Source organism: Prinia subflava, chromosome 1 (assembly GCF_021018805.1).
Source record: "Prinia subflava isolate CZ2003 ecotype Zambia chromosome 1, Cam_Psub_1.2, whole genome shotgun sequence".
NCBI lineage: Eukaryota > Metazoa > Chordata > Aves > Passeriformes > Cisticolidae > Prinia > Prinia subflava.
The window spans coordinates 128284286-128297779 of record NC_086247.1 but is presented as its reverse complement, the minus strand read 5'-3'; the positions used below and the strand labels follow the sequence as shown (position 1 = coordinate 128297779).

At 37.6% G+C, this 13494-nt stretch overlaps 1 protein-coding gene across 5 annotated transcripts in view; it reads left to right on the top strand.

Annotated features, from left to right (window-relative positions):
• Nucleotides 1–13229, top strand: part of GLCCI1 (glucocorticoid induced 1) — a 53348-nt gene extending 40119 nt beyond the window's left edge. For 2 of the 5 annotated variants that reach the window (XM_063411631.1, XM_063411622.1), the window contains exons 6-8: nucleotides 3336–3546; nucleotides 9142–9262; nucleotides 10328–13229. In XM_063411631.1, the coding sequence (XP_063267701.1) occupies nucleotides 3336–3546; nucleotides 9142–9262; nucleotides 10328–10676 (681 nt within the window). In that variant the 3' untranslated portion in view covers nucleotides 10677–13229. Of the gene's footprint in view, nucleotides 1–3335; nucleotides 3547–9141; nucleotides 9267–10327 lie in introns of those variants that run through there. The other 3 variants (XM_063411661.1, XM_063411649.1, XM_063411639.1) reach the window with 2 other exon arrangements.
• Nucleotides 13230–13494: the final 265 nt, after the last annotated feature.

Here is a 13494-nt window from a genome sequence, read left to right as displayed (position 1 = left end):
AAAAACATTCTACCAGAACTATCAAGTATACAGAAATAATTAGAAATAAAGAAATTTTGCTGGACTACCACACAACATAAGTAAACTGATTACTGTGTTCCTTGTTTGATTTCTAGTGTTTCTGGAAGGAGATGACAAGGTGGTTTTATGTACCTATTTGGAAACATAATCCTGTAATAAAATGACTTCTTTTATTTTGCACAGATGCAGAAGATGCTTACTTAAATCTTCATGGCCTTCATCTGAAAACTGTTTTTTTCCCAAGTGTTTCTTCCTAGGATACATTATGGTTTTTGCACTCAAAAAATGCAAAATCTGATGCATTGATGGCTTCACTGATGCCAGCAGGAAGAAGCACTTTCCTGCGTTGGCCTTTGTGTTCCAGACTAGAGGAAGGTTTTTAAATCAATAGCATTGAATGCTGTGCTTTCAAGAAGTTGCCTCCTAAATAGATGTACAGCTTGTGAGGAGACTCCCATTGGTAATGTTATTACAGACTGGTAGCATTCCTGATCCTTCTGAGTGGAGTGTTGTTGAGGTTTTTTCCATCAAAAAGATGGTTAATGAAAACAAATTGGTGAATGTTAGCAATGTATTGAGAAATGCATGCTTGTTGTCCAGTGGAGCATTTTCATACCTTTGCTAGGAGATGAGAGCCGTATGGAGCTGTGTCCAAGAACATCCAGTAGGGGTGGAAAAGTGTCCTGTCAGAATGCATTTGACATAAGGTGGTTAATATGTGACTTGACATACCTCAAGAAATAGCATATAGAATGCAATAATTTCTGCTTGTTTTCCATGCATTGGGAATTATGGAAACTAATAGCAGCTGTACCACATTAGTTACCCTCTGTCTTATCTTGTAAGGTTGTGAGAACTTCAGTTTTAGAATAGTTAGGGCATGACTCATGGAAAGTAACTTCAAAAGTGTTTTTTTACGTTGATCATATCCGATACATACAGTTTTTAACAAGTGAAATGCTTTTAGTTGATATTTTCATGGAGTTTTTTGCATTTGTCAGCATCGAGGGAAAGATAAATACAAAAGCAGAGTAATCTGAGATAATAACTGGCACTTTCGATGGCTTAAATGTTATTGCACTTGTAAAGAATGATAAATATTTAGCTTTTCTGCTTGTGAGTATATTTAGATATGTATCTAAAAATATGGATTATTTTTGTACTTCAGGCTTTAGTTCAGGGGAGATTGAAATATGTGATGTGGAATATACTTCTGACTGCCTGAGACTGCATTGTTCCTCCAGGTGTGGAAGAACATCTGTGTTATCCTGAAGTGTCTTAAATTATGTGATCACTTACTGTTTTTTTTTCCCTCCCTGGAATCCTTGTTTTACCTGTTACATAGGCCATAGTGTATGCCCTTAATGAGCAGCTGTTTGGTTTTTTTCTTTTCTCCTCCTTAGATTTGTGTCCTCATGCTTACTGTTACACCTTGCTTTGAAGTCAGAAATCTGAGGTTTTTTCCTGAGATTTTGCTGCTTTATAACAGAAGCATGTCCGAAATTTTGTTCACTTTACATTACAGTTATGTAAGAAGAAAGATATTATTTACACTTTATGGATGGGGAAATACAAATCCATCAGGATTCTGTAGTTTGATTTTTCAGGTAACTCAGGATGTTGCATTCCATTTTAGTAGTTTAGAATGCAGCTCCTGTAGTCCTCTTCTACATCTGTTAATGCAGAGGACTTTACAAATTGAACCTGTATAAACTGGGCATCCAGAAGAGATCCTATAAAAGACAGGGGTTGGTTCAGTTGATTCCCCAACATCTCACAGAATTTTTGTGGCAGAGAGAGAAGTAAAAATGCTGTTTTGCATGGCAGTTTTTTTTTTTTCTTTTTTTTCTTCCTTTGTTGGTTTGGTTATGATAATTGAGACTGCTTTCTTTCTACAGCTTCAGTCTTGTTTTCTCTCTCCTGTCTCTGTAACAAATGCTACAGTGCTGCAGGTCTGCCCTGTGCATTGAATGGGTCAGGCCTGTGGGGGGTGATGGGGATAGAACACCAAGTCGTGTTGCAAGGCATATGCATTGACTGCTTTTAAAACAGACCACACAGCTGTGCCCAAACCTTACAGCATTTGATGGAGCAACTGAAATGTTCTCTTTATAGTGTGTTTCTTTGCTTTTATTTGAAATGTGAAATGGTATTAACTGGAAGGTTCATAAGAAGAAAATTACCTTCCTGTTCTGCTCTGTCTGCCTCTTTGTATAATATATGGTGGTTTTCTGGATAGACTGTTGCTGAAAATGGGAGAATGTGATACTCAGCCAATAGGTGTCATGTCCTTTTTCCTAGCAAAAGTGTTGGGTTGAATTTTAGACTCTGGAACGAGCTGTTACAGTTCTGGAATATATGTGGAAGAGAGGCAATAAAAAACGTTTACTTGAAGTGAGAAGGAAAAAGACATTAATTTTTTGTAGCTAGAACATTTAAGCTGTTCCCTATGATTTGGATGCAGTTCTCATTGAAGTGAGAATAAAAATTGTTTAAATCTTGCAGACATTTTTTCCCCTTCGCTTCTAAGCAAGACTCTAATTCCCACTTGATTTCTTACATTTAAGGCAGCATTGTCTTTATTAAAGAAACTAAATTTCCATTGGGAAGGACAAGTAAGTAGAGCGTGCCAATCTACTGCTGTGAACATGTCTATGCAGAAAGTTGCAGAATGAGATGCAGGATCACTCTGGCCAGTGCCAGCTAGGCTGATACGGGCAGGCAGAGCTTGCTAGCTTTGGCTCAAGACAAAGCTTGTGAGCCTTGTTACAAGACTGAGTGTGCATCATCCATAGAAGGATGGAATGTAAGGGTGTGCTGGAGAATTACAACTTACTAGCAAAACTTGCATGGTTTCCTTTTATAATTGTAATTTAGTTGGTTGTTATGGCAATAGTATGTCATTTTATTTGACATTTTCTACTTTCCCTTTTATCCACATGTGAACTCTGTCGGGGCACTTGTTTTTGTTTTATAATAGCAATGACCTTTATTGAAAATTGTAGTACTAAATATAATTAGTGAGGGAGGTTTGCTTTTTTAAAACTATCATAAAAACCATAAAAACATAACACTGGCATGTATTGAAGTGTGGATGTTAACTTTGCTTTGGAACGTGTGCACCTTGCCGCAGTACTCCATGTAATCAATGTATGTATTGTATCCATTGTACACTGCATTATTTTCTTGTGTGAGATCCTGTTCTTTCAATAACATCATAGATCTTAAGGCCCTCACTTATGAGTGCTACAGGCTGGCATTGCTTGTGAGTTGGATCTTTTCTGTGTGACATGACTGGCTTGTTTCTCTTGCAGCCTTTGGATATCCCTGACGGCCGCAGGGCGCCGTTACCTGCCCACTATCGTAGCAGTAGTACCCGAAGCATCGACACTCAGACTCCGTCTGTCCAGGAGCGCAGCAGCAGCTGCAGCAGTCACTCACCGTGTGTCTCTCCCTTTTGCCCTCCTGAATCTCAGGATGGGAGTCCCTGTTCAACAGAAGATTTGCTCTATGACCGTGATAAAGGTGAGAGTAGAATGGCCTGTCTTTACCTATGGGAGGCATGTGATGTCATGCTTTTACAACTACCTTCATTTTACTCATTACATCAGTTTTTGTTTTTGTTTGATGGTTGTGGAGGGATTGAGGATTTATCTGAAAATTGGTTTTGTTTGTTTACATATCTTTTTCCCTCTTGTTTGTGGAACTTCACAAACATCTTCCATAAATACGTCAGAGGAGCACAGCAAACAGTTAACTATTTATGAAGATTCTGATGTGAAGAATTCAGACTGTAACATGTTTACGTTTAAGAAAGGTTTCAGGAAGGTTTGTGGTAGCCTGTATATTTGTCATAGGTGAATTGCTTGCTGTTCAAAATGGTGATGAAGTTTTGGACTGCTTTTAAAAGAACTCTGCTTCTGAACTCTACCTGTTTGAACAACCTGGTGGAGAGTAATTACTTCTCTGTGTATGCTGCATAACAGCGATAAAATTCTGAACAATTTATGCGTTCATCAATATCCTGCGGTTTTTTCGAAGTCTGTAAAATGTTGTTTGGTTTTATAGTGGGAGTACACCTGGAGTTTCAGTAATCAAGAGTTACTATGGAGTAACTATTGATAGAGAGACTATGGAGTGTGAGAATATAGGCACCAGTTTAAAAAAACCTGTGTTTTCTGACAACTGTTTACTAATAAAATTACCGTTGTGCTTCTGGTCAGCTAGCTGAAACATGGGCTTCAGTATGGAAGATGTAGGATTTGGATAAATCATGCAAGCTAAGAGGAGTAAGTTTCACAGAGGAAATGAAAACTTCTAAGATGTTGCATATATTTACCAATGAGCTGAGCATGGCAGTGTTTTGAGGTTATAAGTAAGGTTAAGCATTTTTTTGTAAATACTGTCTGTTTATTAATAGTTAAAGTAATTTGGGAATAGGATTGGGGAAGTCACAAGGAGAAATACTAGCTTTTCTTGATTTCTAAAAAGTTTTTTTTCCCCCATCTTTGATTTAAAAGGAGATAGTGGAAAACAAATCCATCTGCCCAGAATCCTGAACTGGGGGGGGTGGGGGTGTGCACACAAGTGTGTAAATTAACCACGTTAAAGGAAAAGGCTTAGCTCAACATGATAGTTGGCTATGCTCCAAAAATAACAGTGGTGTTAGCTTGCCCCCCACCATACTCCTCTTTTTTACACCATATATGTGAATTTTAATATGTTGTCAAGACTGAAACACTATAGAAACATCTGCTAAAGTATTAGCACACAAAAAACCATCTTGACAGGTAAATTGATTCATATATGTCCTGATAACAAATACAAGTTAAAAAGCAAGGAAATTAATAATTCCCTTTGCAGTCAGTACTCCTTTATCACAGTAATGGGAATTTTCAGTGGTACATTTATTGGCAGTAGCGAGTGAAGACAGTTTGAAATAGTGCATCTAGCCTTTTTAATGCTTTTCTAGGTTTTTTATCTCCTGCCTTGGATTTTTTTGAACAGCTGACTGGAGTGAAATTTATGAGTAGATACTTACTTGTGGATTTTGGTTTTAAGACTGGCTTTAATGCTAGGCTTGTATCAAAAGTTTTCTCCAGGAGAAGTGTGTTAGGTGATAAACAGCCAGTGTTTTAAGTCATCATAATGGCATTTTAAAATTAGTTTAAGTAAGGTACATATTACTGTGCATATGAAAGATAAGAGCTTGAACTTCTCATCACAACTTAATTCTCCAAGGGCAAGGTAAAAACTAGGAAAATATGTAGCAGTTTTCCAAGAGAAAGTAAATTTTTCAGAGACTACAAAAGTCTAGTCAGAAAGGTGTTTTTTTTCTCATATCATCCAGATATGCTACAGGGCAGTTGTTCTGAATGTTACTTCAGAATCATTAAATTATAGATAAATGAGGGGTATAGGTAGAAATTAAAACAGAATAGCAAGTTTGAGGGACAGTTTATTACATTTGTTGTGGCTGTCAATTCTCTATACAATAAAAACCTGGGGAGGTTTTCACACCTTCATTTTAAAGGCTTTTGTGACCTAGAATAAAACCATCATCAGTTTTTTGTGAGGCCTGTTAAGTTTGGAAATATGCATTGTGTAACCAAATGCAGACGTTTTGACGATGTTTTCTTGTTACTTTTCTAAAGGTTTAGTTTTCCTCTTGATGGAAATAACTTGGCTTTACCATTAAAAAGTGGAGTTATGAGCGTTATTAATAGTTGTGGGATATGTTGCTGAATAGGAAAGGAAGGTTAATTTGACTGAGAGACACAAGCAATGAGAGGAACCAATGCTCTGTACAGACTCAGCACTGCTTTGCATTCCTAAAGCATCTTTTACTTCCTGTGCAAAGCTGTGCTTTGGCCTGAGGTCCTCCCAGCTGCCCTTTGGACTCTACCAACTGTTGGGTTTACCTTTCTGCAAGAAGCTGTTAAATAATTGAATTTTTCAAAAGCAAGTGAAAGCAAATTTTCAGAAAAGGCCCACAATATTGCTCTGAACAGATCAGTGTTACTACACAGTATTTATTAGAGCAGACAAGGAAGGGTTGGGAAATACTGTATTGTCATTATTTCACCTGGCTTTACGATTTTGTGTTAAAACTACTGGTTTCACTAGATCTGTTTTGTGATAGTCTAGTCCATGAAATTTCAGATCCCCAATTCAGATCCCTACATAGCATCCTCAGCAGCCATGACAGAGGTGAAATTCAAAGGCATTTGAAGGTACAAGCAGATGAAATCTGGAGGGGTTTCTTTGTACAAATACAGATTGTATACCCTGTTTATCAGATTTTGATTTAGGTGCCTTTACATAGCATTTAGTAGTCGCACTGTTGCTTAGCAGGCTGTTACAAGTAACATGTTTGTGAAAATTCTTGTTAAATTCTGGTCATCTGATTCAGAGTTCTTTAAAGGAAAGTTGTTAGTGAAGTCTTTGGATAGTTATTTTTGAACCTATGAAAAGTAATCCCAAGGCTCAGTGGCAGTTTTTTTTTTTTAGTCACTCAAAAAAACTGTTTCACAAATTGTTTTTAGTTACCTCTTTTGTTGTTCTAATATGTGCAGGCTATAATTTGTGGTATTAAGGTTAAAACAGTACTTTTAGTGTTTTAATGACACTCATAAAATGTTTTCTAGATAACAGAATATGTTTCAAATATATGTCCAGAAATTCTGTGTGGTAAGGCTCCATATTGTCTGCTTCGCGTTTGTGGCAGCAAAACTCCCTTTAAAGATTCCATGCTCAGTCACTGTCATCAGGGTGGAATGGGGCTGGAATGGGGCTGGAATGGGGCTGGAATGGGGCTGGAATGGGATGTGTGGGCTGGGACACGCCGGCAGGGCGCCCCCTGCTGGTGGGACCCGAGGGCCGGGCCTCGGGGCCTCAGCGCAGCCAAGCGCACCTCAGCCAGCACAGCACGGGTTTGCTGTGTGGTCAGGGCTTCATGCGGGACAGTGTGGCACTGCAGAGCTTACAGGGCACACAGCTGGAGACTGGCTTCAGCTGTGAATTCCACCTCTTGCCACTTCAACTCGTGGCCTGTGTTCCCTGTCCTTCTGCTCTTGCCCAGCACTCGGCACTTGTGTGCGATTCTCCTCACAGCCACGCGTGTTCTTCAGATAGCGCGTGCTGTGCGTTTGGTCAGAGTGAAAATCTAACAGCTCTGTGAGCTCGAAAAGCAAGGAGGGTAAAGAGAGATACTTGTTTAGCAGCTGGCTTACGTAGAAAGTTTCAGCCAGGCAGGGCTAACTAAAAAACTTGATGGAAAGCTGAACTGGCTAGTAGACAAGACTCTTAAATCTTCCAAGAACTGACTTAAATTTGAATTCTGTTTGATTCTTCTGTTGGATGTGCTGCCATGGTTTTCCACTATTCAGTGGAATGAACAGTAGTATATTTTATGTCTCTAATTTTTTAAATAGAAACTTGGATCTTCAATTTTAAATATTAGAAAGAGGAAACAAACTGTCTGGGTTCTGTTAATGATTTGTGTGTTTGGAATGAGCGGTGTGTGCCAGCAGTGGAAAGATGCCAACAGGACCATCATGCTCCCAACTTGGCAAATATCTGTATCGTCTCTTAAGTATTTTCTGCCTTCGTAGTTAACACCAAAAATTCTGTAAATAGAAGTTCTGTATTCACTCTACAGCAACAAAGAGCTGAATAATCAATGTGCTACTGAGGTTCACTTCAATTTTTTTTAATCTCATATCATTTATAATAAATCTTCAAAGGGAAATGTGACATTTGAGTTGATTTGTTTCTTGTTCTAAGAGGAAGCAGAAATGTTTCAAAACATCTAATGATTAGCTTTTGTATTTGAATCATAATATAATAGTTTATGTAGTTACTCTTTGCAAGCTGTTAAAGATAAATTTGTCCACTTCGGTGAAGTTAGATCATAGTGCTTGAAGCTTGGATGGCTGAAAAGGCAACACATACACAACAGGAAAGTAAACAAAGGTTATAAATTTGAGTTTAAAACAATGTACTCCACATTAGTAGAAAGACTTCAAAAGACTTAAAACAAGAGCAACTATTTCTCTCCAATTAAGGTGTATTTGTAAGTTGGTGGGTCCTCGTTAATTTTGCTATTTCATTTTTTAATTGCAATCCTAAGCAGGGAATAAGGAACTAAAAACAATACCCTGGGAGAGATGTTGCTCTTTGAAAAGGTAGAAGCCACAGCAGAAAATTAATTTTCTGTGGATAACTATTTCTATACCTACTTTTATTTCCTTAATACATTTACTGTGAAGTTGTCAGCATGACTGTTTAAAGTGAACCCTTTCATAGTTTTAGTATTTCAGACTTCTGTGCTTCTGTCATTACCAGACTTGAGCCTTCTCTCATACTTTCTGAGAAGTACAAATAAATCTGCCTGTTGCCTTTTGTCCTTTGTCTTCACACGTTTAATTCAAATTGTGTCTGGTAAATACACACAGAGCTGAAGTTATGAAAAATACCTGAAAATTAAATACCTGAGAGAATTAAACTGTGGAAGTTTTATTCTAGGTACTTAAGCGACTTCACAACTGTGAAGGAACTAAAATAAGACGTTGTAATGATGAGGTAGCAGTGCCTGTATTACAAATGTGTTTTGTTTCATTGCAACTTCTGAGCTATTCATGAAACTGAGGTCAATATTCCAGTGAAGAATTATGTTTTAAAATAAGATACAAGCTGTATACACACATCTTTTAATAACACTGTTTGTACAGTGAGAAGGTGTTTTATCATTACCACTCATAATTCTTCTGCATGTATTATGCATATTACCTTGTTCATTTATGGTTTTTGAAATATGTAATAAAGAATGTATTTGTTTCCAGGATCACAGCTCTGCTTTGTTCCAATTGCAGTGTTCTGGATAAAAAATACCCTTCTGTTACATGTTGTTATACAATAGATTGCTGCTGCACCGAAGCTGATTCTCAGAAGAAATGTGCTGTGCAAGGGTGTTAGAAGTAACCTGCAATAAAGGAAGCGTTGTGGTAGAAGCAAACCAGCGTAGTGGCTAAATTGTGAAAAAAGGCATCTTGTTTGGAAATCAAATTTAATTAAAAAGCACTCTCAATCTCTAGTAATATAACTGCTTTAAATTTTCAGACAGTGGGAGTAGCTCACCGTTGCCCAAGTATGCCTCATCTCCCAAACCAAACAACAGCTACATGTTCAAACGAGAGCCCCCAGAGGGATGTGAGCGAGTGAAGGTCTTTGAGGAAATGTCGTAAGTAATGCCTTTTATATCAGCTGGTATCTGCAAAGCAGTAAACCTGTTTACTGAGCCTATTCAACTGCAGATGAATAAACTATTCCAGCTGATGGGTTTTTCAGGAGCAAACTATTATTATAGTTTGTGCAGAAGAGAAGTTCAAGTGTTTACATTGGTGTGAAGAGGAAATGGAGTCTTTTACCTCTTTTTGTGCATTTATAAAAGGCAACAAAAATCCAAGCAGGAAAGATAAGGTACATTAATTTCCTAAACATTTATATAGATCTTTCTTTGTATTTTTTTTAACATTTTTAATTTTCATGGCTTAAGCAAAAACTCCGCTTGTCATAATTATCAGTTACAAGCATAGGTTGCATTTTGATGTGTATAAAACATAGAAAATGGAATGAAACATATGTAAAGTGTTTGTAGATGGTGGTATGCTTATGGCATAGACTTTGCTCAATATTTTTGCTGAGCAAGAAATTGGAAATTAAACTTGTGGACATCATGTCTTTTTCCCCTAGACTGAGCAGTATTTGAGCACAGCACATGCTGTTGAGGTTGCATGCTAAGCTCCTGTGGATGAAAGAATTTAGGAGGGGACGTTTCTTACTCTAACAGCATTCATTGCCTGCTGGGTGGTAAAAGGAGCAATGTTGGGTTGTGGAAAAAGCCTCCAGACAAATTATGGAATATGGGAAATGAGAGGTCTGTTTTATGGGAGTCCTCAAAGGAATTTAAAATGACTAAATATGTTGTTGCTGCATCGCTTTATCAAAGAAGAATTTGTGCCATTCTAAATTAACCATGGCATTTTTTTCATGTGCATATGTACTGCAGATTTTTCATGCTGGAAGTTGCATGTTTGTCCAGTAATTACCAAGTCATTTTTTGTGATGGTACTATTTTTAATGCTGTGGATCAGTTAGCTGACTAGCAATATGGAAGATGTTTGCCCCTCTGTCCAATTAATTCCATTCCTTGTCATTCACATTTTAGCAATGTATAGAACCACAAAGTTCATGATGTGAAAAACATCTCAGCTGGCCAGATATATAATCTTTTTTCTCGTTGTAGGTCTCGTCAGCCTGTCTCAGCCCCTCTCTTTTCATGTCCTGACAAAAACAAGGTTAATTTCATCCCAACCGGATCAGCTTTCTGTCCTGTAAAACTTCTGGGCCCCCTCCTTCCTGCTTCAGACCTGACGCTGAAGAACTCTCCAAACTCTGGTCAAAGCACAGGTCTGAGCACCCTGACTGTTGAGCAGCTTTCGTCTCGGGTCTCTTTCTCATCTCTGTCAGATGACACCAGCACAATGGACTCCCCAGAGATCCCGGTCCAGCAGCCGTCCCAGCAGCAGCAGCCGCTTTTGCAAGAAATTCAGACTGAAGACCATTCCTCTCCTCAGAGCTACGTGTTAATCTAGAGCAAGGTGGAGCAGGCCTCTGCCCCAAGACAAGGAGTGAGGAGATCCTGGTTCACATACATCTGCATGAGGTGGCAACCTTTCAGAACACCACGGAATACTTAGCAGCATTCAAAAAATATCTCAACACTGTTCTTGGCAGGGACGGAATCCATACTCAGCATTTTTTTGTGAGAAAGCAGTAATGCCTGCAGAATCCATATTACATTAAGCATTTAAAGTGGAGACTATGCATTTCATAGTACGTTTGACCAGATTAGTACTGTGTCCTGTGTTCTGTTTCAAATTCTACAGTATAAATAAGCTCTCTCTATATATAAAAAATGTTGCCTGTCTGAATAGAAAATGTCTTGCTGTGTTGTGTCCTATGGAAAATACTGTACTTCAGGATTATGTTTACAATTGATCCAGGTGTTTGTTTCTAACTTCTGTAATACACACAATGCAAAAAAAAAAAAAAAAAAAAATGGCCACAGCAGTTGCACAGTGCCCACCCTATGGCCTAGCTTCAGGTACTTCTCTTGAAGTGTAAACTCAGGTAACTTGGAATGTATATCATATTGGAATATAAGATATTTTACAGCTACAAAGCTAAAGAGGGAACATCACTCTTTTGCCTTTCCTTGTTTTATGCATTATATTTCCTCATTACATTCCACTTTCTTGGAATAAGTGCATTCAGATCCAGGTGAGTGATGACCCTGGGCATGGGTGAACATGAGGAGAACCAGCAAATCTGTGATGTATATCACATTGTCATGTGCTTACAAATAAAACAACTGTTGCATTTACTGTCATTTCAATAGATGTAAAATTGTGGCATTTAAAGGTTTCAGGTGTTGCTCAGTTAATGACTGTTAAACTGTTGCAAATAAAGTGTTCAGTACTAGGCTGTACATGAGAAACATTCCATGTTGTGTGTGAGAGGATTTTGAAAGAGAAGAATGTTTTTGTTCAAGGACAGAAATTTTTTCAGGTTCCATGGGGGGGCCAATTGGGGATTTCCTCTCATGGTTTTTGTTGGCAGTTAAGGATGTGAAATGCTACTGTTACCGTCTAAAAGTCAAATTAATGTTTAGTTTCTCTTTTGGAAATGTTCATTCATATGCTGGTTGGAAATACGTTTTCAGATTTTGTTGAGCAGTGTTAGATGAGCAGCGTTTTATTTATGTAGTGAGTAATTGTGTTTGGATGAAAGTCCAGAAGTAGCAAGTGGGTGTTCTAAGAGGGGTGGGGAAAACAATAGTTTTAAGTTCATGTTACTTAAAGCTTCTCCCATAACTTTCAGTTACTTAAGCTGTGTGTGTAAAAGTGTGCTTTCCCCCCTCCTTAAGTGTGAATAAAAGAAAACTCCATGTAAAATAATCCTGGTTTTGCAGGCTGGACACTTTCTGAAAATAGTACATGGCAAGATTTGGTTTGTGATGCTCTTCTGTTGTACTAGAAAAAGAGGAGCATTGCTTTCAGAGATAATTTCCGGTGATACAAAGAGGACCCCAAAGGCAAAGTAAACTGGATGTTCTTGCTCCATTGCTTTCAGGTTGGTTTATGCTGTCTGCTCCTAAGAGAATAAGGTTCACCTTTTCCAGGAATTGAAGAGATTAGTAGCCTGCAGCTACTAGGAGCATTTAAACATGCTCTTTTATGGTTTTTTCTGCCTTTGAAGATGAGATTGGAGGGGGATGAGAGTGAGCCACCAGTAGCTACTCACTAGATATGTGCTTTTTTTGGAGATAAAGCATTGCTTCCTTTTTATTACTGAATTTTTGTTAATGCTGTCTTACAAGGTGAAATTTGCAGCCTATAAAACATCCACTGTTTTTTGACTCCCCTTGCAGAAAATGTAGAAGGAGAGAGGTCTGTCTAACCATTTTCATGTGAAAAAGCTTCTTGAAACACAACAGCCATCTTTAACCCTACTAATCTCAGGCCTAGGTGATAACACTATATATTTTATAGACTGAAGATAAAGGGGAGAAAATACTCGTGATGTAAGTATCGATTCCTTTTAATATTTTTCTTTCTAGACTAACATTGCAGTATGATGACCTTTTTATGCTCTGGTTATGTCCAGGTAAGAAGTTGTAGTCTCAGTTATTTGTGTTAGGTTACCAGGGGATATGATGAGTGGTTTTTAGATCAGTGCTGAACTCTGTACAATATTTGCAATGCCATTACATGTTCTTTATATTTTTTCCATGAGAAACTAAATATTAATTAAAATGCACATTTGTTCTAAGCAGAATTGAAGATTTTGAACCAAATGTGTTAAAGCTAATGCTTTGCCATGTAAATTTCCCAGCAGTTGTTTATCTCAATTGTATTCTACATCCAGCTGTAGAAATTTGTCAAATACTGTTTAAAGTTTTGTACATAGTTGTACTGTTATTTCTAGCCACTGTGCTGAACAGTATTCAAATTATCACACAATATTGCTTTACACAAGGAAATGTGTGGCTTTTGTTTTGTATTTTTTTCGATATAGAAGTTCCTGTGTCTTATTTAAATAAAAATTATAGTTAAAAAAAAAGTGGTGGGGACAAACACACAAAAGCAGTGGTTCATTTATTTGTTTTTAGAAACTGTGCATGAGACACCATAGGAGATTAACTTTTAATAGTGTTCCACATTTACAGCTAGAATAATGTCAACCATGTATGACTAGTGTTCTATGTCTCCTAGAACAAGATAATTTCTTATCGATTTTTGCATAATGTTGTACTCAGAAGCAGGGGAAAAACCCTAAAAATAGCTAAGTGTTTAAATATGCTTTAAATGGCATACTCTATTTCTACATAGCACAGGAAAAATCAGTTAA